Source organism: Poecilia mexicana, unplaced genomic scaffold (genome assembly GCF_051168715.1).
Source record: "Poecilia mexicana isolate PSO_F unplaced genomic scaffold, ASM5116871v1 scaffold_18, whole genome shotgun sequence".
In the NCBI taxonomy this organism is placed as follows: Eukaryota; Metazoa; Chordata; class Actinopteri; order Cyprinodontiformes; family Poeciliidae; genus Poecilia; species Poecilia mexicana.
In genome coordinates, this window is record NW_028263387.1 from 6,806,502 (window position 1) to 6,834,451 (window position 27,950).

Below are 27,950 nucleotides of genomic sequence, written 5' to 3' on the forward strand. Positions count from 1 at the left end.
TAAATCGGGGCAAGTTCAATGTCTATTAAACCAGTTCTTACAAAATGAGGCTGTGAGACAGGCTCATCATAAAACGCAAAACAAAATAAACTGCAAATATATGCAACCCGAAGCTTAAACGTCCCCTACTACCTGAACATAGTTGTGGCTGTGCATGGTTGAACTTTAACCAATATGTTTGTCGAGTGACAATGTGGTTGTTGGACAGGATGTTCTGAAACAGGAAATGAGTGGTCTGCAGAAAAGAACATCAGCAGAGGTGTTGGCTGTGTGCTAATCAGACAGATGCAGAATGACTAAGAGTTTGAGCACGCAACTTTTGATCTCACCATAATCATTCTGCCTCTTCGGTTGCTGCAGATTCAGCCTGTCTCGTGTTAGAAGGCAGAAATATTTCTCTAAAGCAGAGCGACTCATGACTGATGGATGCGAAGATGGGCCACACTTTGCTCTATGTGCTGTTTTTACTGGGTAAATATATCCCTTTCTCTGTTTGAATTCAGTGGAGGAAGGAAAATGTTTGAAACTGAAGAAGAGAAAGTCCGTGGTAGTATAAGTCTCACAAAGTATATAAGTTGAACTGATATTCAATTTTTAGAGTTGTTTTTCCCCTTTTTTTCTTTTAAATGAGAGTTTGGTTAACATTCATACTTTTTGGTATGTCTACCATCTTATCTTTTTTTAGTCATCAGTTGCTTCATCTGCTGTGGAATCACTCAAGGTAACTGGACAGTCATCTCTCTTCAATTATTGACTCATGAGATTACCATCACTTATATCTTAAGATTTCTCCTGCTTTCCATAGTTTCTATACCAAGTGATAAGAACAGGACATTACAGCACTGAAAAATTGTGTTAATCATTTCAAGTCTTATTTCTTTCATAACCAGCTTTTTAAACTAACAAGTTTTAACTGTTTTCTAAAAACAGAACTAAAGTCAGTCCTGACTGTGTCTCCATCATGGCTGAATCCTGGAGCCTCAGTGACTCTGAGCTGTGAGGTTAAACCTTCATCTGCAGGATGGAGGTTCTACTGGTATAAAGTTGTTCCTGATTTATCAAAGATCAACTACAGATATGAGCTGCTGCCTGAGAGCATCAGTGGGTCTGTAGAGAACTCGTTTAGGATTGATGGACAGAAACACACAGCAGGATTTGCATGTAGAGCTGGAAGAGGAAACCCAGAGGATTTCACAGATTACAGTGAACCAAAGTTTGTCTGGTCTGCAGGTCAGTTCTGTTTTCTTTTTCTGTTCTATTAAAACCTGGGTTGAGAGAATTGCAAAAATCAGGGACTAGTTGTTCTGCCTTCTCACCAATTGTATAAGTTTGGATGTGTTTGTAACTAACTTCTGTGGTGGGCTACAGGAGGATGTTGCCTACACATAATTTTAAAACAGTAATACACGTTACTAAATGGAGCACCGAGACAGAAAACGGCTTCAGACAATATGACAAGTGGCAGGTTGTTCAAGTAAAGGAGGTGGTCACACATTCAAAGGCTGCAGAGGATGGTGCATTCAGGTGCAGCTTGTTGAACACAAGTTGCTTAATAGCTATGATTACTTTTAGTTTTTGTTTTAGTTGAGGCGAAACTGTTTCATGTTAGCGTTTTTTTTTTAATTTTCACTTTTTATTTTCTTTCTTAGCTTTGTTTTTGTTCATTAACCTATAGTTGTTGTTTATTTTAGTATTTTAATTACATTTTTCAATGTTTTGTCTCAAACAGTAAAGATATTGATCATGTCTTTTCAGCTCAGCTTCTAGTTTGATAGGTGTGAGACATGTCTGTTGCCATATCCATAATATTGTAGTGGATGTATTTTAGGGGTTCGTTTGGGTGTGAGTTGATTTGTTTTTAATGTGTAAAGCAGTTTTTTTTTAAATGGCGTTATGTAGAAAAGAGTGCGGGCTTTTTTCATTCTGCCTGTGTTGATTATTTCCTCCATGTTGTTCTTCAGATCCTCATCCAGCAGCGTCTCTCTCAGTGAGTCCTGACAGAGAGCAACACTTCACCTCTGAGTCCGTCTCAATACACTGCAAAGGAGACTCTCCTCAATGGATAGTGAAGGAGTTTGTGCAAATGAACGACGGCTCCAAACTATCAGACTGCTCCACCTGGCGGACAATGACCGGGTCATCGTGTACCTTTACTGTCTACTCTTCCTATAGAGCAGTGTGCTGGTGTGAGTCTGGGTCAGGCGAGTTCAGCAACGCAGTCAACATCACTGGGAAAAGTATGTTACAACAATTTATGAAGTATTTTTTATTTATTTATTTTTTTTTTCATTTTAAATTTTGTAGAGTGGTTTGTTGGCGATGAAATGTCTAACTTGGCATAAACTAGCTCGTCTGTGGTTTCCATTCCATCTAATGTTATCCAAATAATTAATTTTAAAAGACATTTTGCTTCCACAGAGCAATGTATGTCACTTTTGTGAAATTTATTTGGCAAATGTTTCTTTTGCAGAATAAGGTGCAGATTTAGAATGACTGACAATGATGATGATGACTCTGACCTTGTTAGTGATGATTTCTGACAGAAACTTTTTCTCTGACTGGTTTACAGCTAAAGATCTTCTCCTGGTGAGCCCCGTCCATCCTGTGACTGAAGGAGCTTCTGTTACTCTGAGCTGCAGACTGAGAGGAGAAAACAAACTTTCTGATGTGATTTTCTATCATCATGACAAACTGATCCAAAATGACAGCAGAGGAGAGCTGAAGATCTCTGCAGTGTCTCAGTCAGATGAAGGTTTCTACAAGTGTGAACATTCAGGAGAAGTTTCACCTCAGAGCTGGATGGCAGTTAAAGGTGAGATTAGTAAAAGTATTCTGTTGATTTGAATAACAGTAAAATATCATTTGAAAGCAGAAAATAACCTTCACATTTGTAGCTGATGAGAATTTTCCTGACCTCTTACAGTAGCTACGCCTCGACCTGAAAGCTCTGCCTTTCTCGTGCGGTCGGTCTTTGTTGGAGTCGGATTTATTATTCTTTTGTTTCTGTTGTGGCGCTTCAGAAAGTCAGAAGGTGAGACCTCCTTCTCAGGTCTGACAATGTTTTAGACATTTCTTATATAAGAAATGTCTAAAACTATTGGACAGCGGTACAGCATGACTGCATTCAAAACGGTGTGAAAATCATGTGCATCTTTTCATTTATTTATTTATTTTTTTGTAATAATAAAAAAAAAGGTTGTAGGACAGAGCAGCCAGTAAGCCAGGAAAGGGATCAGCAGCCAGTGTACTCCTCTCTTCTTCATGGTTTGTTCTGCACATTCGCCACCAAACCTTTTCACATTTTTGATCATGTTATCAGGAAAAATGTACATTCTTCACTTCCAGTCGTCAGAGACTGGATAAAAATTTGTTACAGAAAGAAATCAGAGTTCACATCAGTGTCTGACATCTGGTGAAAAATAAAATAACTATGATTTTTTACCAAACTGTAGGAGACCTTTCTGTTTATGAAACAAAAAGTGGACCTGGAACATCTGGGAATGGTAAAGTATGACCTTTACACGATGAAGTATAGATACGTATCTATCTAAGGTACTAATATTTAATAACATGCTTTTCTCATGATCATGTAAAAAAGAACAACATGAAGATCTGGACGAGATTCCCGAATATGATGATGTGGCTTCAGAAAGCAACATGGATGCCAAGACCACAAGGACTGTGTTTATGCCATCGTGATCTGGTAATAGTGACATCACAGTCAGAAGCAGCAGCTAATTAGATTATTATGATTATTATTATTATTATTATTATTATTGATCATCAAAGTTTTCTTCTTTTATTTTCATTTATAAACATGTTTTCGCTGACTCTGCGACTGTAAAACTGGTCACATGCAAACAAGCAAAGATTGCAATGAGTGCAGTGATCTAAAGTCTAAAGAGAATCTCAATTGTGATCCAGTTGGACGTCAATTTTATTTTTTGTAAATTTAACAAAAAATATTTGCTCCTGATTTCTAACATGTTTTTATACAGTGTAGAAATTTCTTTTATTTTGTTTTATTTAAGATTTTTTTAGGTGGAAAATGTAGAAATATGAGAAACTCGGTAACACTTTATTTGAAGGGGGGGTGAATAAGACTGTCATAACACTGTCATAAACATGACATAACACCTTGCCGATTTGATTCCAGTTTCATTATTATTTTGTGTTCTTATTTTGGTCAGATCTGTCTTGTTCCTGTTTTCCATGAGTTCAGTTCTTCTTAATGTTTCTAGTTATGTTTATTTCTTGTTTCTAGTGATTTGTTGTTTATGTTTCTTTAGTCTAGTTATTCTGCTGTGTTAGATTCATTTCCTGTTCCACTGTGTACTCTCTCTCTCGCCCCCATGCCACTTTCTCTCTCCCTCTCCTCCGTCTGCCTCCTGCTCCCTCCACTCACAGCTCCAATCTGTTTGCTCATCAGACCAGGCCTTTTGTTCAGCGTTCCCCAGTATTTAAGCACCTCATTCTCAGTCACTACTGGCCGGATCCTGTCGTCCAGTCGCGTCATTTCCGCGTTCCACCCCGTGTTCTCCTCGTGCCCCCCTCGCTGGTTTGCATCCTGTTGATTTTTGTTTTTTGTGTTTTTGCCTTGGCTCCATTTGATTTTGCAATTTTTTCTTCATTATCTTTCAGTAAATCTCCAAATTCATTCGTCGCCTTCGTCTCTGCGTTCGGTTTCCAGCGTCAACCGTCTAACGCACCATGACACCAACACCATCTATATAAAAAAAAAAAGAAAAAAGTGTTATGAAACTTCCAAATAGTAACAACTGTCACAACGAGGAGCTTTTGGCTGCATAACCTACAGAGAGTCATCTAAAGAATAAAGTCAGAGTAATTTGTAATTTCAAAGAGATTGTAGTTTATTTTATGGCAAACTGTATTTTAGTGCAGTTTATTTGTATATCCATTTAAAAAAAAGGTGTAAAACAAACTGCAGTGGCGTTTGACACCAACATGTTTGTCAAAGAGAATGATGTAGCTTCTTTTTTATAAACTCAACTGTCTATCCAAGGATACTGTAAGCGTGCATTTATTTTTTTGACTTGAGCCACATGCTGCTGTGGACTGGCGTGAAGTAAAGTGATATGAAACTTTATGTTAACACCAGAGCCTTACTTTCTTTCTACTTGTTAGAATTGAGAATCATCTTTATTTACAGCTGACAGACAAGAAGATGTGAAAGCATGGAGTCATGAACCATTCTGCACAATCTCTACTGACGACTGACGTCTTTGCGGTGTCCATTTCCACCTGTCCTGAAGACAAAACAGGATGACGGAGGGTATTTTCTTCTGTCCATCACTTTCTCATCTTAAAACAAGGAGTATGTCTACAGATTCATTGCTTCAAATAATTCAGTGAATCATTTCCGAATATACATTTGTCGCTCTTGAGCATGAGGTGCTGAAGGAGTGAGTTTAAAAGTAAACTGTGAAAAATCAGCGGGATGATTAATGGTGCGAAAAGGAAGCAGAAAAACTTGAAACAGTGATCAGACTGCCTCTTGTTCAGTTTGATGCTCAGTGTCTCAGTCGCTGCGTTCAGTCTGACCCGACATAACTTTCTACTGTTACAAAGTAGAAATGTTTCCCTGAAGCAAAGCAACACATCAGCAATACTGGATGTGAAGATGGCCGACACTTTGCTCTGTGTGCTGCATTTATTCAGTAAGTACATCAGTTTCTATTTATGGTGCTGCTGAAGAAAAATGTTTGAAATGAGAAAACTAGAACGTAAGAGGTTTGACTGAAAATATGAACTGAGCAAGAATCAAGTTTATATACTGATCGGTTGTTAAGCTTCAAACTTTGCACTATAAACATAATTCAGAAAAGAACATACACTTGCTCTTCTCTAATAAGTCTATTTTTATAAAATTGTTTTAGTTATCTGCTGTGGAAACACTGAAGACATATTGAAAGGTATTTTTATTCTTTCTTTATTTCTTTTTTCAGTTCTGATCAGCTGTATCACCCGTGAAAGGGTTTACAGTCAATTCTTTACTGTGTGTACGTATCTTATCAGTGCATTGACCCATAATATTTCATAATGTTGTTGTTTTCAATCGCTTTCCAACAGTTGCCCCAAGGTCAGTCCTCACTGTGTCTCCATCATGGCTGAATCCTGGAGCCTCAGTGACTCTGAGCTGTGAGGTTAAACCTTCATCTGCAGGATGGAGGTTCTACTGGTATAAAGCTGTTCCTGATTTATCAAAGAACAACTACAGATATGATCCACTGCCTGGTAGCATCAGTGGGACTGTAGAGAACTCCTTCATCATTGATGGACAGAAACACACAGCAGGATTTTACAATTCCCAATTTTACAGCTTACCAGAAATTAAAGCCTGAATGCAATAGACCAGGTATTTTTTTCAGTGATTTTACAGATTTTATGTAAATTTTAAAAACTGTCATTCCTCAATCAATGTCAGGAAGGCCTAGTTTATGATCCAAAATGAGTATTTTTCATTCAGTTTTGTTCTTGTAACATATAATTAAAGTCATCATTGTTATTCAGCTGCTGTTAGAAATGTTGATGCACATAGTTGCTCCATAGTTCACTAATAACAGTGAAAAGCAAAAAATTATTTGGCAAATGTTAAATTTTCAATATAAAAGGTGCTCAAGATAAACTTTAAAGCATCAATGATAAAAATCACATGTTAGGTTTTTTTCTCTAATTGTCTCCAGCAGCTGATTTCTGACTGAAGCTTCATTTTCTCTGTCTGGTTTCCAGATGAAGATCTTCTCCTGGTGAGCCCCGTCCATCCTGTGACTGAAGGAGCTTCTGTTACTCTGAGCTGCAGACGGAGAGGAGAAAACAAACTTTCTGATGTGATTTTCTATCATCATGACAAACTGATCCAAAATGACAGCAGAGGAGAGCTGAAGATCTCTGCAGTGTCTCAGTCAGATGAAGGTTTCTACAAGTGTGAACATTCAGGAGAAGTTTCACCTCAGAGCTGGATGGGAGTTAAAGGTGAACAGAGTTTAAACATCTATTCATCCCTGTTTTATACCCACCTAATTCATCCTGAGTAATTCACACACACTCAAATCTGAGTATGACAAGTCAAGCTGCCATTAATCTGATTGGATGTTGGGGAGAAGCCGCAGTACCAGGATGAAACTCATGTTTGCAGAGGGAGAACATGGGAGAAATGACAAAACTCATGAAAATCTTACTCTGTCTGTAGCTTTGACAACTTCTACACTAATACAACCTGTCAAATATTTAATGTATTATCATAACAATATCATCAACATCAGTATTTGTCTTTCAACAGCTGCATCACTTCCTGTTCTGTTGCTCGTTGGATCAGTGAGTCTGATTATTATCCTGCTGTGTTGCTTCAAAGAGTCAAAGGGTGAGACCTTCTTCTGCTTCTTCTTCTTGAATTATTTCATTTATCTAGTGTTGATATTTCTGTCATGAAGCTGCAGTGAAACATTTCCAACATACATTTATAATTATATGACCATGAATGTGTTTTTTTTTCAGGTCGTTGCTGTTTCAGGTCGGTTCATCTTCATCTTGTTCTCATCTCAAACAGAATCAGTCGGTTCTGTACAGTAATAGTACAGTAATAAATTTACTGTATTCATTTCAGGTTGGTCCAATCAGAGAGAAGAGCTCAGGACTCAAACACAAACTACAACCAGACTGGAGCTGATGAGCTCAGCTCTGCTGACCGCGGTCAGAACTCACACTGATTATCATCACCATCCATTAGGATTATTACAATATTATTATTATAATGGGAACTTCTTTAAGTTAATGAGATTTCTCAAGTTGCATCAGTTGAAATAAATAATTATCTGAAATGTAAATCAGAGGAATAAATAAATAACTGAGTAGCTTCAGGGTCTCAGATGTTCTAAAATTATTTTAACTTCAGTTATAAAATAAGATTTAACTAATTTGCTGTTTCCTTGTCTTACTTTATGATGTTCACCTTGAAAAGAGATTAAATTATTTTTTTTTATGTTTTTAACTGTAGGAAGTCATAACTTGTATGATTCAGTGAGACCCTCTGCAGACATTTACCTGCTATATATTAAATATGATGCTGATTTCTGACTTTGTTTCCTAGTAAATGAAATTAAAACCTCAATGTTTCAGATGCAGATGATGTCCAAAATGTCACCTACTCTCTGATTGAATTTAAAAGCTCTGGACACAGAAGTGAGTTCCTCTACTACATGCATTACACAGTTTAAGAAATCTGCTCAGAGCTTCACTTATAAATATGAGTTTGTTTTTTTTTTATGTCACAATCTCATCAGGAAGGCATCCTGAACCAGAAGGGGGCGCTGTTTACTCTGAGGTTAACAGAACCTCTCCAGGTACAGTGTGTTTGTACTGAAATCTCTCCTCAGGTCAGATGTTTCTGAACAATATTAAAGTTTAGATACAGTTTTACTTTTTCCCACAGCACATTTTCACAGATCCTGTACTAAATTAAAAAAAAAGCAATAAAACTGGAATCAAACATGCACTTTTTCTGTAAACTGGTCAAACATTGAATTAACATGTTCACTGGTACTGATAGAGACAGCATCTCTAACAAGATTGGGCTTAAAATCACATTTGCACCATGTTTGGTTTTCATAAATTTTCTCTTCTTCCTTCACAGAGGAGCTGAGTCCTGCAGCAGCCGACGTCGTTTATTCTGAAGTAGGAAGAAAACTTTATGATGATACCGCCATGTAGACCTCAGCTTTTATAACAAAAATAAAAGATACCAAAACTATAATCCTACCTACTGAAATTAGAAGCATTTTAAATTTTGCAACAATCTGATCAACTACCTTTTTATCATGTTCCATAGATTTTGTAATTGCCCAAAATTTCCCATTTGTAGATGTAAAACATTTATTGTTCTTTTTAACTTCCACGATACTCGGTGACAAATCTCTCCATTATCTTTTGGGTCACAGATGTGTATTAAATTATCTTCACCCTGAACAAACTGACCCCTGATTCAGTGACATGTTTTCATTGCAGTTTTGAAAAAAAAAAAATCTTCTGAACTTAACCACTTAAGTTCTGGAGATGATGGGAGATGAAACACTTGCCTTATATTTTCATGTTTTATGAAGAAATTATAGAGCTCAAATATCACTAGGGGCCCAGTGACTGGTCTCTATCTTTCTATCTGACCATCTTTCTGTCATGTGTTCATAGATGTTTATACTGAACTTATTTTATATGTTTCTGCTTCTGCTGCCCAGATATAGTGAATAAACTATAAATACCATAAATCATCTTGGAAACAATTTGCTCCCATCTGGCTGTCAGAGTTTGAACAACTCAGTTGTTCTTTCTCAGTTTTCACGTGTGATTTGATTTGATAGTGGACCAGGATGAACTGTACAGAAATTATGTCGTAAATAAAAATGTGATTGTTTCAGCCATAATGGCATCAATGAAATAAAAAAAAAAATCTTTTCTATTATTATATCTGTTATCAATAATGTTAATTTCCACCATGCCTATATTGTTTTGACAAATTATATATGCTATATCCAAAATAAATGTGTGAATAATTCACGTGTATCAACTGTGTCTGTTTTCAGGAAGAGGGAAGAAAGCATAAAGTGTCACGATATTTGGGACTTTAGTTTTGTTTTAGTTTGGTATTTAATTACCTCTTCATCTTAAATATCTCTTGGACTCACCTGGGATGCTAACTAGAGGACACACCTTGTTTAAACTCGTCCCTTTGGTCAAATCGGTTTGTATATTGAGCCACCATTTTGTTTTTTTTAAACAACGTGATTTTTGTTCATGCCTGTTTCATTAGTTTGCTTTTTAAGATGATTCTGTTGAACCACAAGTCAACAGTAACAGTGGAGGAGGTGCAATAATTTACTATAAACTCAACAACTACTGTTATGTAAGCAAGAACAAGCTTGCATTTATTAATTTATCTTACTGGAACCGATGTGAGAGACGCTCCCTGACATGAAAAAAAGAAGCGAGATCTGACACTTCATGTTCACACCAAGAGCTTAGTTTATGTCCATTTCTTAGAAACAAGAAGGTACTTAATTTGCAGAATTAGCACACAGAGGTGTCAAAGCAAAGAGAAGTCCGTCTTCTGTTGATAAGCCCTCTTGCAGAAGCAGGAAGCATAAAGCTTAGAGCATAAAGCATATAGCTTAGAGCGCGCCTAATGCTGGTGTGCTGGAATCTTTGCAATGTCGATTTCCACCAGTTATGAAGACAAAGTAGTGATGTCAAAAACAGAATTGTTTTTACAATATTCGATGTAACTTGAAGTACACTAGTTGTATCTTATGGATGGTCTAGATTTAAAGGAACTCAGTGTTCCAGCTGTTTTGCAGTTTTCTGGAAGTTTGTTCCAGATTTGTGGTCATGGAAGTTGAATGCTGCTTCTCCATGTTCTGGGGAAGCAGAGCAGAACCAGAAGACCTGAGAGGCCTGGAAGGTTGCTATGACACCAGCAGATCTTCAGTGTATTGTGCTGCTAAAACGTTCAATGAGTTATAGTGTTTTGATTGTTTTTGTTTTAAATTTATTTTTGTTTGTACATAGCTTTGTTTATTCTTTTAATACACTACGTTCAATCAAGTCAAACTAAAGCTGAAAAATGATCGACTCTGAGTAAAGATAACACATATGTCGCAAGGTTAAAAAAAAGAAAGAATAAAAAGAGCTGTATTTAACTGGAGCACTTCCTCTAAACACCCTGCTCTACGCTGACACCATTTTACTCTGTACATGTTTTAACAGACAATCTCCTAATTTAGAACTTAACATTTAAACATGAACAACATTCAAGCTAAATGTTGTTTCTACTCTGTCATTAGTTAGTAGCTCACATTGCAGAGACTGGAGAGAACACAGACATAAAGAATATTTAAGTTCCTTCTCTAATAGAAAAACATTAGATTTAGATTTTAAATCAGTTATAACCTGTTGAGTAGGAGTCAGAGCTTAAATACACATGAACACATATCATCTAGCATATCTCATCATAATGAGGTATGCTACATGATATAACATGAACGCACAACATGAATTCAATGTTGAGTTCATGCAAAACAATCAAGTTTATGTATTGCTCTTGAACAACAAATTAGTCACTAAATATATTTTAAGTGTTACATTGAATTATTTGTTTTTCCACCAATGTGTCACCATGGCTACGTTTTATTTGTAACTATTGGACATGAAGCGCTGGAGGAACAAGTGTCATAGTATGCTGAAAAACCACAGCAGTGGCTCAGAGTGTGAAACGGAAACAGGACAGCTGTAAATAGTGCACATTGAGTTTTATGCTCAGATCCTCTTCAGCTGCTGCAGCTTCAGTTTGTCTCATCCAAACCAGAGCGACACATCACCAGTGTAGGACGTGAAGATGGACCACGTTTTGCTCTGTGTGCTGGATTTTCTGAGTGAGTAGATGAGTTTTAATGAAGCAGATTGAGGAAAAAGCTGGAAATGAGAAGATTAGGATGAGATGGATTCATTTGTTGTGTTAACTGAGTAAACATCCATTTTTACACTGTTTGTGTTCAACTTCAAACTGGCATAAAAAACAGTAGGAAAGAAAATACAGATATTTCCCCTTTTCTAACAGATCTAAAAATGTATCAATGTTCATTTTTCAGTTCTCAGTTTTCTCTGCTGTGGAAACTCTCAAGGTAAATGGAAACTTCTTGGTTTTGAACGTTTATTTACCAAGTTTCAGATTCCTTTTCTTTCCATCATTTGATCAGTAAAAGAAAATTTTACTGCAAGTTTAGCATCCTAGTTATTTGAGTGGATCACTGTCAAGACTACATGTAGAGGTGATTACATGTTTAAGTCAACAGCCAGGTGACTTGTAACATTTGCTATTTAATTTTGTTTTCCGCTTGTTTTATTATTAATTCCTATTTCTAGATTCCATCCTCACTGTGTCTCCATCATGGTTGAATCCTGGAGCCTCAGTGACTCTGAGCTGTGAGGTTGAATATGGATCTACAGGATGGAGGTTCTACTGGTATAAAGTTGTTCCTGATTTATCACAGAATGACTATAAATATGATCCACTGCCTGGTAGCATCAATGGGTCTGTAGAGAACTCCTTCATCATTCATGGACAGAAACAAACAGCAGGATTTGCATGTAGAGCTGGAAGAGGAAACCCAGAGTATTTGACTGATTACAGTGAACCAAAGTTCATCTGGTCTGCAGGTCAGTTCTGTTCTTGTTCCATCGTTGTTCATGTGTTCAGCTACTTTATCCATCCATAATTATTATCAATCTTTGAAGTCGGGTCTCAAAGATCAAATGCTCACAGTGTCCTCTTCAGAGATATTTCAGATTTATTAAAAACAAAATTGTAAATAAACACCATGCATAATCAAAATTATATATGATTTAATTTTATCTGCTGTAAAACAGCAGATTTTGGTGGTTTTATGTTTCTCTCTGTGTTCATCGATTGGTTTTATTTCTGTTCCTCTTTTACTTTGTTCAGTCGTTTTCTAGTTCACTTTTGTTTAATCCTTCTTGATCGTTCAAGTTCATTATTTGATGTTACTTCTTTTGGTTAGACCCGTCTCGTTCTTGTCTTCCTGTATGTCAGTCCCTTGTAGCGTCTCTAGTTATGTTTACTTCTCTTTTTTTTCTTACTTTAGATCTCATGATTCTTTAGTGTTGTAGTTATTTCCTGTTCCTCTGTTTTCTCTTTCTCTCTGTATAATCTTCCCTGTGCAACTCTCTCTCCCCCACAATCTACCTTAACTCTCTCCAACTACACACATCTGTTATCAATTACTTCATCAGCCCTGGTCTATTGTTCTCTCTCTCTACCTCTGAGTATTTAGCCTGTTTGTTTCAGCCACTCAATGTGTCATCTGACTTTTTCTCCAGTTGGATTATTTGGATTTTTGTTCCCTACATTTTGTATCTTCTAGTAAGTTGGATTTTTCATTTATTAAATAATTAACTCAACAGCACCTTCTGCCTGCTGCTTGTGGATCCACTTCAACACATCAACATGCCAGTTTCCTTTTTTTCCCCACAGTCTAAGCCAAACAAACCAAACAAACAAACAAACAAAAACATTGCCTCATATAATTTAAGATCACATTTGTAAAAAGATGCAAACAAACAGCTGTGGAGGAAAGACAAGTTTTAAAAATGATAACTAAATAGTTAAAAGATGAATCAGAACGACACAGACAGACTAAAAGTTACTATTCCTTTAAGTAGACTATTCACATTTAAGTCATACATGCAACAATAATTCTATGTTTAAAAGACAAAGTGGAAGGAAAGGCTGTCCAAATTGAAGTGATTCATTATTAGTATTAAAACAGTTAAATATGACTCCTTGGGTAATAAAACTCTCTCTCATGCTGGACGCAGCCCGTCCTGCCAGCTCCTCTTCAATGTCTCACTACAGACAATAACATCACCTCTGCTTCTCTCAGCCTCCATCTTAGTTTTTCATCTCCAAGGTCGTCCTCATCTCTCTCTGTTACATGTAGCCAAATTCCCCCACAGCGTCCCCTAGAAATTTTTACAAAATCAGTCCCAAACCATGCTTTGACAATAATGAAATTCATCACACATATGGGATTTCACAGGATCTTTAAAAAAGCCTCTTGAACCCATAGTCCAAATCCAACAGGATGTCGGCCATTTTGGATCAAAGCCACCATTTTGTCTTTTTTAAACATTCATCTGAGCAAACTCGTCCTACAGCTTTTCACATACAGACTTCAAAACCACTTAGAGTCTTAAGGCACTGAAGATCAAAAGTTATCAAAATTGTTTTGTTGCGTCAAAGCATGCGGTTATGGCTAAGCCTCAAATTTTGAACATTCACCATAAAACACCAAGTTGGAATAAATTGCACCTGATTCTACAGCTTACACTGTCGACTGCAATTGACAAGCAACAAGATTTTTTAAAAATTGGCATTCCAAGAAGCCTGTAAATTAGAAACATAAGCAGTTTTATTTAGAAGTCTTATTCTAATTGTATCCTATTTATCTTTCCACTCTGACAATAAAAGTGCAATGTAGTTTAACAGAGCCATCTGTGAAACTTAAATCCTTGAAATAGTCCTAAATATTTTTATATTTTAACGTTTTAATGTTCCTGTATTTTGTTGTAAGCAAAACTAACAAGAGGAATTCGCTAAAACTCCTAAATCACACGTGAGTCACTGTCTGCAAGTGATTAATGGACTCATTAAACCCTAAACGTTGCACCCCATTTCCCTCCTGGAGATCCACCTGGGATTATTGTATTATGTCTTTATACAGGTCATGATGGAATGTGAGGGATTGTACTCAGAACCTTTAGAACAAGTCTAGTAGTAATCTGGATATCAGCTGACTACTAAACAACCAAACTAAAAATTGTAATTCAGTGATAAAAATGCAAAGAAAAGCAATGACTCTGTTTAAGACGATTGTAGCAAGTCTTTAACAACTGTTAAGGAAGAATATAAAATAAGTTAACTTTGGAAAAAAGTTTGGCTCTCTCTTCCTCTGGATCCCAGGTCCTCTCGGCGGGCCGCGTGTAGCCACAAGGAAAACAACAATGCGTGTTGACGTTACAGAATTACAGAGTTTAATCCAATATAAGACAATGCATAAACTTACAGAGAAACTGCAGAACAACAGAGACATACATTCATTTACCTCACAGACTTGGAAAAGAAGGAAAGAAAGCAAAGATGTGCAAAGACATCTTTGGAGAGTTGCAAGAGCAAATCTGATTTGTTACTTCTGTGTAGAAAGTTTTATAGTAAAAGGCGTATTCCTATCTTTAATTTATTCAAATAAGGCGTACCTTTGCTCCTCCAACCAGGAGCCATCTCTGACCCCTTATCTGAAGCCTAAAACCCCTGCCGTGTTTACGGCCTTTCACAGATAAGTGTGAAAAGCTACAACTTCCACTGTATTGTTTTCCCACAGACAAAAGGCAGTTCAAACGATCCTAGCAAACCATCTGCTGTAACTACAGGTAAAATAAAGGTCAATAGGCCAGAATAAGTTACTGATTTAAAACCACAATTTAGGCCATTTGAATCAAGACATGTTAAGTTTTAAAACTAGCTTATTTTAAATTTATTTTCTCAACACAACTAATGAAGAAATTTTTAGAGTTTAGCCAGAATTGTGTCTGGCTTATGTAGTTTACTTCCTCCATGTTGTTCTTCAGATCCTCATCCAGCAGCGTCTCTCTCAGTGAGTCCTGACAGAGAGCAACACTTCACCTCTGAGTCTGTGACACTGAACTGTGGAGGAAACTCTGCTGAGTGGAGAGTGAAGGAGTATGGAGAAAACTCTGATGGGTTGATAAGTTATTGGAATGAATATTATGAAATAACCTCTGGTCACCAGTTATCAGATTGCTCCAACTCATGGGAAATGACTGGATCCTCATGTACCATTAACAGTCGGTCAGCCCATGAATCCGTGTACTGGTGTGAGTCTGGATCAGGAGAGTTCAGCAATGCAGTCAACATCAGCATAAATGGTATGTTTTGTTACAGAGTCATTTAAAATAAACTAACGGGATTTGTTCAACTCTTCAGTGCATCTCTTTTTTAAATAAGGACCATCAGTGAATGTTTCTAGCAGAATAGTTAAACTGTTTTGTGGAAAACAGAGAAAAAAAAAAAAAAAAAAAAAAAAATTCTACATATGGAGTTATAATTTATTTGAATTATTAACCTAATTCTTGGTCTAACAGATGCACCAGATTCCATCCTGACTGTGTCTCCATCATGGCTGAATCCTGGAGCCTCAGTGACTCTGAGCTGTGAGGTTAAACCTTCATCTACAGGATGGAGGTTCTACTGGTATAAAGCTGTTCCTGATTTATCAAAGGACAACTACAGATATGATCCACTGCCTGGTAGCATCAATGGGACTGTAGAGAACTCCTTCATCATTCATGGACAGAAACACACAGCAGGATTTGCATGTAGAGCTAAAGGAGGAAACCCAGAGTATTTCACTGAATTCAGTGAACCAAAGTTCATCTGGTCTGCAGGTCAGTTCTGTTCTTGTTCCATCGTTGTTCATGTGTTCAGCTACTTTATCCATCCATGATTATTATCAATCTTTGAAGTCGGGTCTCAAAGATCAAATGTTCACAATGTCCTCTTCAGAGATATTTTAAATTTGTTAAAAACAATAATGAAAATAAACACTATGCATAATCAAAATTGTATATGATTTAATATCTGCTGTAACACAGCATATTTTAGTGATTTTATTTGTCGTTTTCTAGTTCACTTTTGTTTAATCCTTCTTGATCGTTCAAGTTCATTATTTGATGTTACTTCTTTGGTTAGACCCGTCTCGTTCTTGTCTTCCTGTATGTCAGTCCCTTGTAGTGTTTCTAGTTATGTTTACTTCTCTTTTTTTTCTTACTTTAGATCTCATGATTCTTTAGTGTCGTATTTATTTCCTGTTCCTCTGTTTTCTCTTTCTCTCTGTATAATCTTCCCTGTGCAACTCTCTCTCCCCCACAATCTACCTTAACTCTCTCCAACTACACACATCTGTTATCAATTACTTCATCAGCCCTGGTCTATTGTTCTCTCTCTCTACCTCTGAGTATTTAGCCTGTTTGTTTCAGCCACTCAATGTGTCATCTGACTTTTTCTCCAGTTGGATTATTTGGATTTTTGTTCCCTACATTTTGTATCTTCTAGTAAGTTGGATTTTTCATTTATTAAATAATTAACTCAACAGCACCTTCTGCCTGCTGCTTGTGGATCCACTTCAACACATCAACATGGCAGTTTCACTTTTTTTCACAGTCTAAAACAAACCAAAAAAAACCAAAAAAACATTGCCTCTTAAAATTTCAAATCACATTTGTAAAATGATGCAAACAAACAGCTGTGGAGGAGAGAGAAGTTTTTAAAATGATGACTAAATAGTTAAAAGATGAATCAGAACGACAGACTTTTAGTCTGTCGTTCACAGACTATACAGAGTCTGTGTCTGTATCTGTGTATAGACTGTGTATAGACTGTGTCTATACACAGTCTATACATAGACTGTGTATAGACTATACACAGTCTGTGTATAGTACGCAGACTGTGTACTATACACAGCATGTGTATAGTACACAGTCTCTGTATAGTACACAGACTGTGTACTATACACAGACAGGCCAAAAGTCTGTTCTTTAAGTAGACTATTCACATTTAAGTCATACATGCAACACAATTCTATATTTAAAAGACAAAGTAGAAGGAAAGGCTGTCCAAATTGAAGTGATTCATTATTAGTATTAAAACAGTTAAATATGACTCCTTGGGTAATAAAACTCTCTCTCATGCTGGACGCAGCCCGTCCTGCCAGCTCCTCTTCAATGTCTCACTACAGACAATAACAGCATCTCTGCCTGCCTCAGTCTCCATCTTAGCTTTTCATCCCTGAGGTCGTCCTTGTCTCTCTGTTACATGTAGCCAAATTCCCCCAAAGTCCCAAACCATGCTTTGACAATCATGAAATTCATCACACATATGGGATTTCACAGGATCTTTAAAAAAGCCTCTTGAACCCATAGTCCAAATCCAACAGGATGTCGGCCATTTTGGATCAAAGCCACCATTTTGTCTTTTTTAAATATTCATCTGAGTAAACTCGTCCTACAGCTTTTCACATACAGACTTCAAAATCACTTAGAGTCTTAAGGCACTGAAGATCAAAAGTTATCAAATTTTTTTGTTGCGTCAAAGCACGCGGTTATGGCTAAGCCTCAAATTTTGAACATTCACCATAAAACACCAAGTTGGAATAAATTGCACCTGATTCTACAGCTATATGAAACGTTCTGATGAACATAGTAGATCAGTACTGAACACATTCTCACACTAATTTGGTGACATCACCTTTGTCAAATTCTTTCTTCTTTCAGTTCTCGTCTTGTCTTCCTCCATTTTATCCTACTTTGTCACCAAGCTTGTGTGTCTACTTTTAAATCCCTTACACCAGGGGTCCCCAAACTACAGCCTGCGGGCCGGATCCGGCCCGCCTCCACATTTGGTCCGGCCCCCTGAACAATACCAGAGAGGATTCAGATTTTTTTTCATTCATTGTATTTTCCGGTTTATATGTGGATTTTTACTCAACTACCAGGGGACTCTTTAGCAAGAAATGTGTCCTGTAAACTGTGGGTGTTTTGTATGGTGCATTGCTGCCATCTGTTGGACTTTTAGGGAACTGCTTGACTTTTATGTTATTTAATCAGTAAGGTTGTTTGCTAGCGGTAGAGCAGATGAACGCACGTGTCTGTTATGAACGCCGCATTCCAGGTTGAATTCTTCGAAGCGATGCCGGTAAGTAGCAGCTTATACTTCAAAACGAGCCTTTATGTTAACATATGAGAAATTAATACGTTATTTCCCTCAATGGAATATATACTAGTCAGTCCCAGTCACCGTTTCACTCATGGGTTTTGCCCATGTGCTTTCTGGGTAAAAATCAATGGAAAAACGCAGCCCCCCTCCCCGTCAACAATGTCCGGCCCCCCACCAGAGAAGGGAAAAGTTATGTGGCCCTCACAGGAAAAAGTTTGGGGACCCCTGCCTTACACTGTCGACTGCAATTGACAAGCAACAAGATTTTTTAAAAATTGGCATTCCAAGAAGCCTCTAAATTAGAAACTTAAGCAATTTCATTTAGAAGTCTTATTCTAATTGTATCCTATTTATGTTTCCACTCTGACAATAAAAGTGCAACGTAGTTTAACAGAGCCATCTGTGAAACTTAAATCCTTGAAATAGTCCTAAATATTTTTATATTTTAACGTTTTAATGTTCCTGTATTTTGTTGTAAGCAAAACTAACAAGAGGAATTCGCTAAAACTCCTAAATCACACATGAGTCATTGTCTGCAAGTGATTAATGGACTCATTAAACCCTAAACGTTGCACCCCATTTCCCTCCTGGAGATCCACCTGGGATTATTGTATTATGTCTTTATACAGGTCATGGTAGAATGTGAGGGATTGTACTCAGAACCTTTAGAACAAGTCCAGTAGTAATCTGGATATCAGCTGACTACTAAACAACCAAACTAAAAATTGTAATTCAGTGATAAAAATGCAAAGAAAAGCAATGACTCTGTTTAAGACGATTGTAGCAAGTCTTTAACAACTAATGAAGAAATTTTTAGGGTTTAGCCAGAATTGTGTCTTGCTTATGTTGATTATTTCCTCCATGTTGTTCTTCAGATCCTCATCCAGCAGCGTCTCTCTCAGTGAGTCCTGACAGAGAGCAACACTTCACCTCTGAGTCTGTGACTCTGAACTGTGGAGGAAACTCTACTGAGTGGAGAGTGAAGGAGTATGGAGAAAACTCTGATGGGTTGATAAGTTTTTCGGATGAATATGAAATAATCTCTGGTCGCCAGTTGTCAGATTGCTCCAACTCATGGGAAATGACTGGATCCTCATGTACCATTAAGAGTCGGTGGGATCATGAATCAGTGTTCTGGTGTGAGTCTGAATCAGGAGAGTTCAGCAATGCAGTCAACATCAGCATAAATGGTATGTTATGTTACAGGGCTATTAGAAATGAAGCTAATAGAATTGGTTCAACTCTTCAATGTATCTTTTCTTTAAATAAGGACCATCAGTGAATATTTCTAGCAGAATAGTTAAACTGTTTTGTGGAAAACAGCAAAACAAAAATTCTACATATGGAGTTATAATTTATTTAAAGAGATTTTGACATATTAAACTTATTAACCTAATTCTTGGTCTAACAGATGCACCAGAGTCTTTTGTCACTGTGTCTCCATCATGGCTGAATCCTGGAGCCTCAGTGACTCTGAGATGTGAGATTGAACCTTCATCTACAGGATGGAGGTTCTACTGGTATAAAGCTGTTCCTGATTTATCAAAGCACAACTACAGATATGAGTTCTTGCCGGATATCATCAATGGGACTGTACAGAACTCCCACATCATTCATGGACAGAAACACACAGCAGGATTTGCATGTAGAGCTGGAATAGGAAACCCAGAGTATTTGACTGATTACAGTGAACCAACGTTCGTCTGGACCTCAGGTCAGTTATGTTTATTTCGTCTCAGTGCTCTCTTTTGCAGTTCTTATCAGATGTTTTAAAGAAAATTTGGATCCCTGAAGGCATGTTGTGCATCCCATGTGGGCCCCCTGTAGGTCCAGGCTGGGGTCCTGCTGCAACCCCTTATCTGTTGCTCCTTCCCTGATAGGATGTCACAAGTATGTTACAATTGTGGGATGAACCAGACTAAGTGTTGATTTAGACTGTTGGAGTTAATTTAGAAATCAACACTGGACTGGATTGCTTTTTTGTTTAACTCTTTGGAACTCTTTAGTGAGTGTTAGAGACACTAACACTCACTAACACTCATGTTGTTGAATTAACACTGTATTTTTAACATACAACACTTGCACTGGAAATCTGACACTTCCGAATTTGCTGTGTAGGCACAGAAGGTCTCATGCTGAGGCTATCAGGAACAGATGTATGGTTAAATAAAGTAGTTGAAAGAGAACTCGACAACGATGTCACCCTTCGGGTCGGTCCCGCTGTTAAAGATGGACCAGCAGATCTCTTGCAGCGTCATTGTCCACATCTGATACAGAATACAGATCATTGGAATTATATGGAGGAGGAAGCGACGTCTGCTCATCACGCACCTCCAACTGATCCATTTGCTGGTCGTTATATGTGACCACAGTCCCTGTTTATCCAAATTAACTGTGCCTGCCATGTAACCAAACATTTAGCCCATCTCTGCCTGATCTGCTTTTTCCAGTTTCTTCAAAGCTACATTCATAGTGCATCTTTGAACCAGCTCTATCCATTTCTGCTCGCGCCGCAGTCTTATCAGCGACTGCCTGTTTCAAAGCAACATTTAAAATCAGACCCAAAGACATTTCGGTGTTTAGATCTTTACACTGTTGTTGTACTGCATTTTCCAACATAATTTTCATTTCATCTGCCGTCACATTAACTGTTTCCAAGCCCAGCTGTCGAATCAGAATACTAATTGAACCTGTGATCTGTTCTCGCAAAGTCTGCCAGGGTCCTGGACAGCAACCCACGATCATGTCGCTTTGCAAATCAATATCCATATTATCACATAACCAAAAAAATGTTTAAATAAATAAATAAATAAAAAAAATGCAACTTAACAATGCAACTGTGTTTGAAAGCAGCTGCTTTCCAACACAGCTTGTCACTCACACACAGAAACGCACACCAGCATCAGCTCAGAAGAGGAGCTGAGAAAAACAGAGCCGTCTCTCAAAACAGTAAACACACCTGAATATTCAGCCGTATCTAAAATTAAGCCACAGCTCATGAAACAGGTTAAAGAAACACACCCAGAACCACCAACACCGTTAAACCTGAGCCAGTAAACAAACATACTTTCACAACGATCCGCAGCGACAAAACAATTCCATAGCGCACTGAAATACATATTCCAATATCAACTCAGGCTTCTCCATAATACCCATATACTCATAAAACCAAACCTCTAAATGTTTACCACAAACATTTTAATTCAATCTGTAAATGTTTACCTCAAACATTGGGTTTTCCAATTAACACACTTATAGAGTATACCTGAACATTTTCAATACAAACACATTTCATTCCATACATTATCTAATTAATGTTCTACTAGTTTTGATTATATGTTTGACTAACTGATGTTACAGTTTAGCCTGAGTTAGACACTACTAGGGCTGTTAATATAAGACTACAAGCTAGACTAATTCAAATCATGTTCATTTTAACTAGATGGTGTTCTACTAATTAAATTGCAATTATTAAAAGTATTATGTGTTGTTAGTTTGTTTTTCCTTAAGTTATCTCCCATAGGGAGAGGAAAACAATAAAAACTTGACATGACTCCTCCGCTGCCTGCTCGCTTGAGACAGAGTTCATTTATGGCTTGACTCCTCCCTGATAATCTCTCCTGCAGGCCTCACTTAAAGCTCTTTAAGATGTTATTCAAACTAATCCTGCTCAATCCACTATTTTCACATGCCCTACGATTAACTTTATAAATATTAAAATAATCAAATTTGTGTCCTCAACAGCATATGTGGCTTTGTGTATATATATAAAAAATCCCCTCTCACCCTCTGTGGGTGGTCTCTTTCATCCTCTGAGCTCGGGTCCTCTACCAGAGGCCTGGGAGCTTGAGGGTTCTGCTCAGTATCTTGGCTGTGCCTAGAACTGCACATTTCTGGACTGAGATGTCTGATGTTGTTCCTGGGATCTGTTTGAGCCACTGCTCCAGTTTGGGGGTGACTGCCCCGAGGGCCCCGATGACCACAGGCACCACTGTGGTCTTCACCTTCCAGGCCTTCTCCAGTTCCTCTCTGAGGCCCTGGTATTTCTCCAGTTTCTCATGCTCCGTTTTCCTGATGTTGTGGTCACTTGGTATTGCTACATCCACCACAACGGCTTTCCTCTGTTCTTTATCCACCACCACAATGTCCAAAACTAATCTAGATTAGAACAAGATTAAAACTACAGAGGAGTAATTTGCCCCTTTTAAAATTATTTTTGTAATCTACTTGAGTTGATTATTTCCTCCATGTTGTTCTTCAGATCCTCATCCAGCAGCGTCTCTCTCAGTGAGTCCTGACAGAGAGCAACACTTCACCTCTGAGTCTGTGACTCTGAACTGTGGAGGAAACTCCACTGAGTGGAGAGTGAAGAAGTTTAGAGAAAACTATGATGAGTGGAGACTGAAGGAGTATAGACAAAACTCTAGACTCCATCATATCTCTAGATGGATATATAGAAAAATAATGTCTGACTTCCATGAATCAGACTGCTCCAGCTGGGGGGAAATGACTGGATCCTTATGTACCATTAAGAGTCGGTGGGACCATAAAGCAGTGTTCTGGTGTGAGTCTGGATCAGGAGAGTTCAGCAATGCAGTCAACATCAGCATAAATGGTATGTTATGATACAGAGCTACTTAAAATAAAATTAACAGAATTGGTTCAACTCTTCAATGCATTTCTTCTCCCTCTAAAAAGGGCCATCAGTGAAATTATGTTGCAAGCCAGCAAAACAATTTAACATATGAGCTGTAATTTCTTTGAATAGATATTGACATATTTAACATAAAACAGGGTATTTTATTTATTTTAATTGAAACTCCTCTTCCAACAGATGAATCAGATTCCATCCTCACTGTGTCTCCATCATGGCTGAATCCTGGAGCCTCAGTGACTCTGAGCTGTGAGGTTAAACCTTCATCTACAGGATGGAGGTTCTACTGGTATAAAGCTGTTCCTGATTTATCAAAGAAAAACTACAGATATGAGTTGTTGCCCAGTAGCATCAATGGGACTGTAGAGAACTCCTTCATCATTCATGGACAGAAACAAACAGCAGGATTTGCATGTAGAGCTAAAGGAGGAAACCCAGAGCATTTCACTGATTACAGTGAACCAAAGTTCATCTGGTCTAAAGGTCAGTTTCGTTTATTTGTCACCATCCTTGTTTCATCTATAAGCTGCAATGATAATCACCAATGATGTGTGTTTGAGTCTCAAAGATCACATGGTCAGGATTTTCTCTGTAGTTTGTTCACATCAGTTTACAAAAGTAAAAGAAAAAGAAAAAAAAAAACATTGTGAAACATCAACAGTTTTACACAAATATGATTTCAACAACCTCTGGTGTGAGACAGTATCTTAATTTAGGATATTTTTTCTGCTTTGTGTTTTCAGAATTACACCATTCACAAATCTAAAACATGAAAATAAATGGCCATAAATACCTTTCATATAAGTAACAGTAATGGCAGTTAGTATTGCACACAAGCATGTTGGAGGGATTTGACTATGTCTTTAAATCAAAGCAGATAAAGGTCATGTCTAAATAAAAATATGGAATTTATGGTTTTCTCTCTGCCTGTGTTGATTATTTCCTCCATGTTGTTCTTCAGATCCTCATCCAGCAGCGTCTCTCTCAGTGAGTCCTGACAGAGAGCAACACTTCACCTCTGAGTCTGTGACTCTGAACTGTGGAGGAAACTCTGCTGAGTGGAGAGTGAAGAAGTTTAGAGAAAACTATGATGGGTTGACAATACATTTTTGGGATGAAGATGATGAACTCCAGTTGCCAGACTGCTCCATCTCATGGAAATTGAATGGATCCTCATGTACCATTAACAGTCACTGGTCCTCTAAATCAGAGTACTGGTGTGAATCTGAATCAGGAGAGTTCAGCAATGCAGTTAACATCAGTGTACATGGTATGTTAATACACGCCTTATTTCATTCACCAGAGGAATTTTACAGAAATTAGAGACTGAATGCATCCTGGATGATGAAGCAGAAATTAAATGTCATGAGTTAGAAAACAAATAGTTGATGAGTTTGGCAACATTTCACATGATATGTACTTTGTTGTACTTCTGATTGGTGGATCTGATGAATGAGTGAGTTGGAGCAGCAGGACCCGTAACTATGAAGCATGACTTTTTTACTCTTGTTTTGCATTACATTTCATTTAAAAAATGTCAGTCTTTCACTAAAATCAGAAAGGACTAGTTTTTGATCTAACATGAGATCTTTTCTTGTTCTTATAAATAAAGTCTTCATTGTTGTTTCAGCTGCTGTTAGAAATGTATTGTTCACTAATAATAGTGAAATGCAAATATTTATTTAGCAAATGTTACAATTAAAATAAAATGTGCTCAAGATAAAACTTTAAAGCATCAATGATAAAAAGCACATGTTCAGTTTTTTTCTCTAATTGTCTCCAGCAGCTGATTTCTGACTGAAGCTTCATTTTCTCTGTCTGGTTTCCAGATGAAGATCTTCTCCTGGTGAGCCCCGTCCATCCTGTGACTGAAGGAGCTTCTGTTACTCTGAGCTGCAGACGGAGAGGAGAAAACAATATTTCTGATGTGATTTTCTATCATCATGACAAACTGATCCAAAATGACAGCAGAGGAGAGCTGAAGATCTCTGCAGTGTCTCAGTCAGATGAAGGTTTCTACAAGTGTGAACATTCAGGAGAAGTTTCACCTCAGAGCTGGATGGCAGTTAAAGGTGGAAACCTGAATACATTATGAAATATTGTTTTACTTTTTTGTGACAGTATTATATATTTGCAACAGGTAGTAATTTTATTCATCACCAAAACAGCTGCATCCAGACCTGGAAGCTCTTCTTTTCCTGTTCCGTTGGTCACTGGATCAGTGATTGGATTCATCGTTCTCATCTTTCTGCTGCTGCTGATTTATTTCCAAAAGCCAAAATGTGAGGGCATTTCTTCTGACTCAGTCATATTTCTACCAGAGCACATTAAGGTCATAAACACATATGAATTTTTAAATACACAACAATTTCACTAAAAATCTTTTTTTTTTTTGTGTGTGAACAAGGTTGTGGTTCAGAGCAGCCAGTCGGTCAGGATGAAGATCTGCATCAAGTTTACTCCTCTCTCCTCCATGGTCAGTATTTCACTTAGTTTTTAATGTGTGAGGATTTGAGTTTGTGTATTGTTGTGTTTATTGATTCTCTGTGTTTGTGCCCCTTGATTGTTCCCAGCTGTCCCTTGCTTCCCCTGATTCCCTTCCCTGTGTATTTCTACCCACCTGTGTCTCTTGTTCCCTGTCAGGTCCTCGTCTACCATGCACAGGTGTCAAACTCCAGTCCTCTAGGCCAGCTGTCCTGCAGTTTTTAGATGTGCCAAAGGCACAAAACACTGAAATCTAATGGCTTAATTACCTCCTTCTTGTGTAGATCAGTTCTCCAGAGTCCTGCTAATCACCTAATTATTCTATTCAGGTGCGGTGCAGCAGAAGAGACACATCTAAAAGTTGCAGGGTAGCAACTTTTAGATGTGACACCCCTACGTCAGTTGCCTAATGATTTACCGGTTGCTACCAGACTCAGAGCTTGTGATGCTGCTCATCTGTGCTGCCTGGATTTTGTGATTATTTTTTTCTTCATTAAATACCATCATTTGCGCCTCATCCTGGGTCCGACCACGTCCACCTCTCCACCAAATACCACATTTCATGACAGAATGTTTCCACTAATCGTTGATACAGATTTTAATCAGGAAATATTTCCATCCATCCAATCCAACTTTCATAAAATCCTTGTTTCCTCTGCTGCAGCTTTGATTCTGCTCCTTTGTTAAAGTTTTAATGTGAATAACAGACATAAAGTGACTAATTAATCTGTGTTGGACTTTCATCGACCTTTAGGTGACCTTTGTGTCTATGAAACAATCAGAGGCCCTAAAAACTCTGGAAAAGGTTCAGTATAAAGTCTGATTATCAAATAATCCTGGAGGTTTTGTAATTATACTGTAACTCATCAACAATTCAGTCAGTTTCATTATTTTTAGTTTAGAATGAAGGTTTTTTCTGTTTTATGTTTCTTCAGAGCAACAATCTGGTAACATTTGTGTTTCCTCTAATCATGTGAACAGGGCAACTTGATGATTCACAGAAGATCTCTGACAAAGTTGATGCAACTTCAAAATAAAAAATAAAAGTAGGTGAAAAATCTCGGCCACAGTAATTTATTAAATTCTTTCTCTATGAATCATTAAAACCTTTCTGTTCAGATCTTTTCCTCATTTTTTTTTATAAGGAAATCCAGCACAATGTCAAAGTTAATAAAGTCCTGCTCCATTACTACTATGGCAGGCATTAATAATAACAAGCAAACAGACTTTATCCAATGGAGTGAAATGTATTCAGAGTTAAATCAGTTTATAACAGGTTCTGAACTAACATTTTTTAAATAGTTTTATTATTTTTATCAGTGTACTGAATTGGTTTACTTACTTGCGTCATAGAATGAACCTTTAATATGGACCATCAGGATCATTATGTCTCTCTTGTCTTTTAGGTCCATGGAGAGAAGTTCAAAGAACCATAACAGGAAAATGTCAATCTACTCACCATTGTCTGTCATGTGAAAAAAGACCATATATATATATATATATATATATATATATATATATATATATATATATATATATATATATATATATAAAAATATATTTTATATAAAACCACACACTGTGATTCTGTCAATCAGTGTCATTGCTTTTAAACTGTTTTGTAATTTGATGTTTTAATTTCTTAAACTTTTCTGTAAGCAGCTTGTTGTGTGTTGCAGATTTCTGCTCAGGTTCCTGTTGAAAATGTGATCTGGATCTCAATGGGGTTTTACCTGGATAAATAAAGGAAATAAATAAATAAAATAGATTTTTTAACCATTAGATTTTGTTGCATGTTTGTTTTATGTCTAAAGAGTCTGAAAGTTAGAAACTTTCTCACAGTTACCAGAAATGCAGATGTTATGAATCGCGTTCAACAGGTTTAATTGAGCCTGAGAAATTAAGAAAGTTGTTGGATTATATGAAAATCCAATAAAGAGTTAAAGAAAAAGGGCGTGTCTGGAATTAAATTGGGTTCAAAACACAGAGAGAAAAACAAATGCAAGAAAGTATAAGATGTTCTCAGGAACAAGACAGTTTAGTGTCTTATAGACCAACAGCAATATTATAAAATCTATCATTTTAAAAGCAGACAGTGAGTTTAGTAATTAAAGAGCTGCTCCACTGTCATGGTTTTGTTCAGGACTGTAGCAGAAATAAATGAATGAAATGAAGATTTTATAGCAACAAAAAAAAGAGTAAAATATATCTACTAAAATGTAAAATCTATACCAGTATTTATAAAATATTTTTGACATTAACATTTTCTCTCTGACAAAGTAGTAAAGTTTGTAATGTGTTTTTTTCATAGTTTACAGATGTGAAATAAAATCCACATCTATCTATCTATCTATCTATCTATCTATGCTTCCATCTAGTATTCAGATTATGAACTACACTCAGTTGTGATTTTACAGCGTTCAGATGTTATTTACTGTG

General features: G+C 37.1%; 2 protein-coding genes across 3 annotated transcripts; both read left to right on the forward strand.

Moving 5' to 3' along the window:
• Positions 1-292: 292 nt before the first annotated feature.
• Positions 293-9,567, forward strand: LOC106912752 (sialoadhesin-like). The gene is made up of 14 exons (XM_088015997.1): positions 293-471; positions 686-721; positions 931-1,230; positions 1,962-2,237; positions 2,570-2,812; positions 2,924-3,031; positions 3,196-3,264; positions 3,453-3,503; positions 3,599-3,697; positions 6,751-6,993; positions 7,618-7,710; positions 8,137-8,199; positions 8,301-8,360; positions 8,651-9,567. Exons 1-14 carry the CDS (start codon positions 423-425, stop codon positions 8,725-8,727), a joined length of 1,767 nt encoding a protein of 588 aa, XP_087872123.1. The 5' UTR covers positions 293-422; the 3' UTR covers positions 8,728-9,567.
• Positions 9,568-11,340: 1,773 nt separating this feature from the next.
• On the forward strand, positions 11,341-27,798 carry LOC148153975 (uncharacterized). Of its 2 annotated transcripts, XM_088016247.1 has the most exons (16): positions 11,341-11,438; positions 11,655-11,687; positions 11,929-12,222; positions 15,211-15,528; positions 15,745-16,047; positions 19,249-19,563; positions 19,785-20,087; positions 22,635-22,988; positions 23,208-23,510; positions 23,989-24,297; positions 24,857-25,099; positions 25,196-25,309; positions 25,435-25,503; positions 26,266-26,316; positions 26,493-26,557; positions 26,918-27,798. In XM_088016247.1, exons 1-15 carry the CDS (start codon positions 11,402-11,404, stop codon positions 26,546-26,548), a joined length of 3,102 nt encoding a protein of 1,033 aa, XP_087872373.1. In that variant the 5' UTR covers positions 11,341-11,401; the 3' UTR covers positions 26,549-26,557; positions 26,918-27,798. The 2 variants fall into 2 exon arrangements, with proteins under 2 accessions (XP_087872373.1, XP_087872374.1); XM_088016248.1 differs by lacking the exon at positions 22,635-22,988.
• Positions 27,799-27,950: the final 152 nt, after the last annotated feature.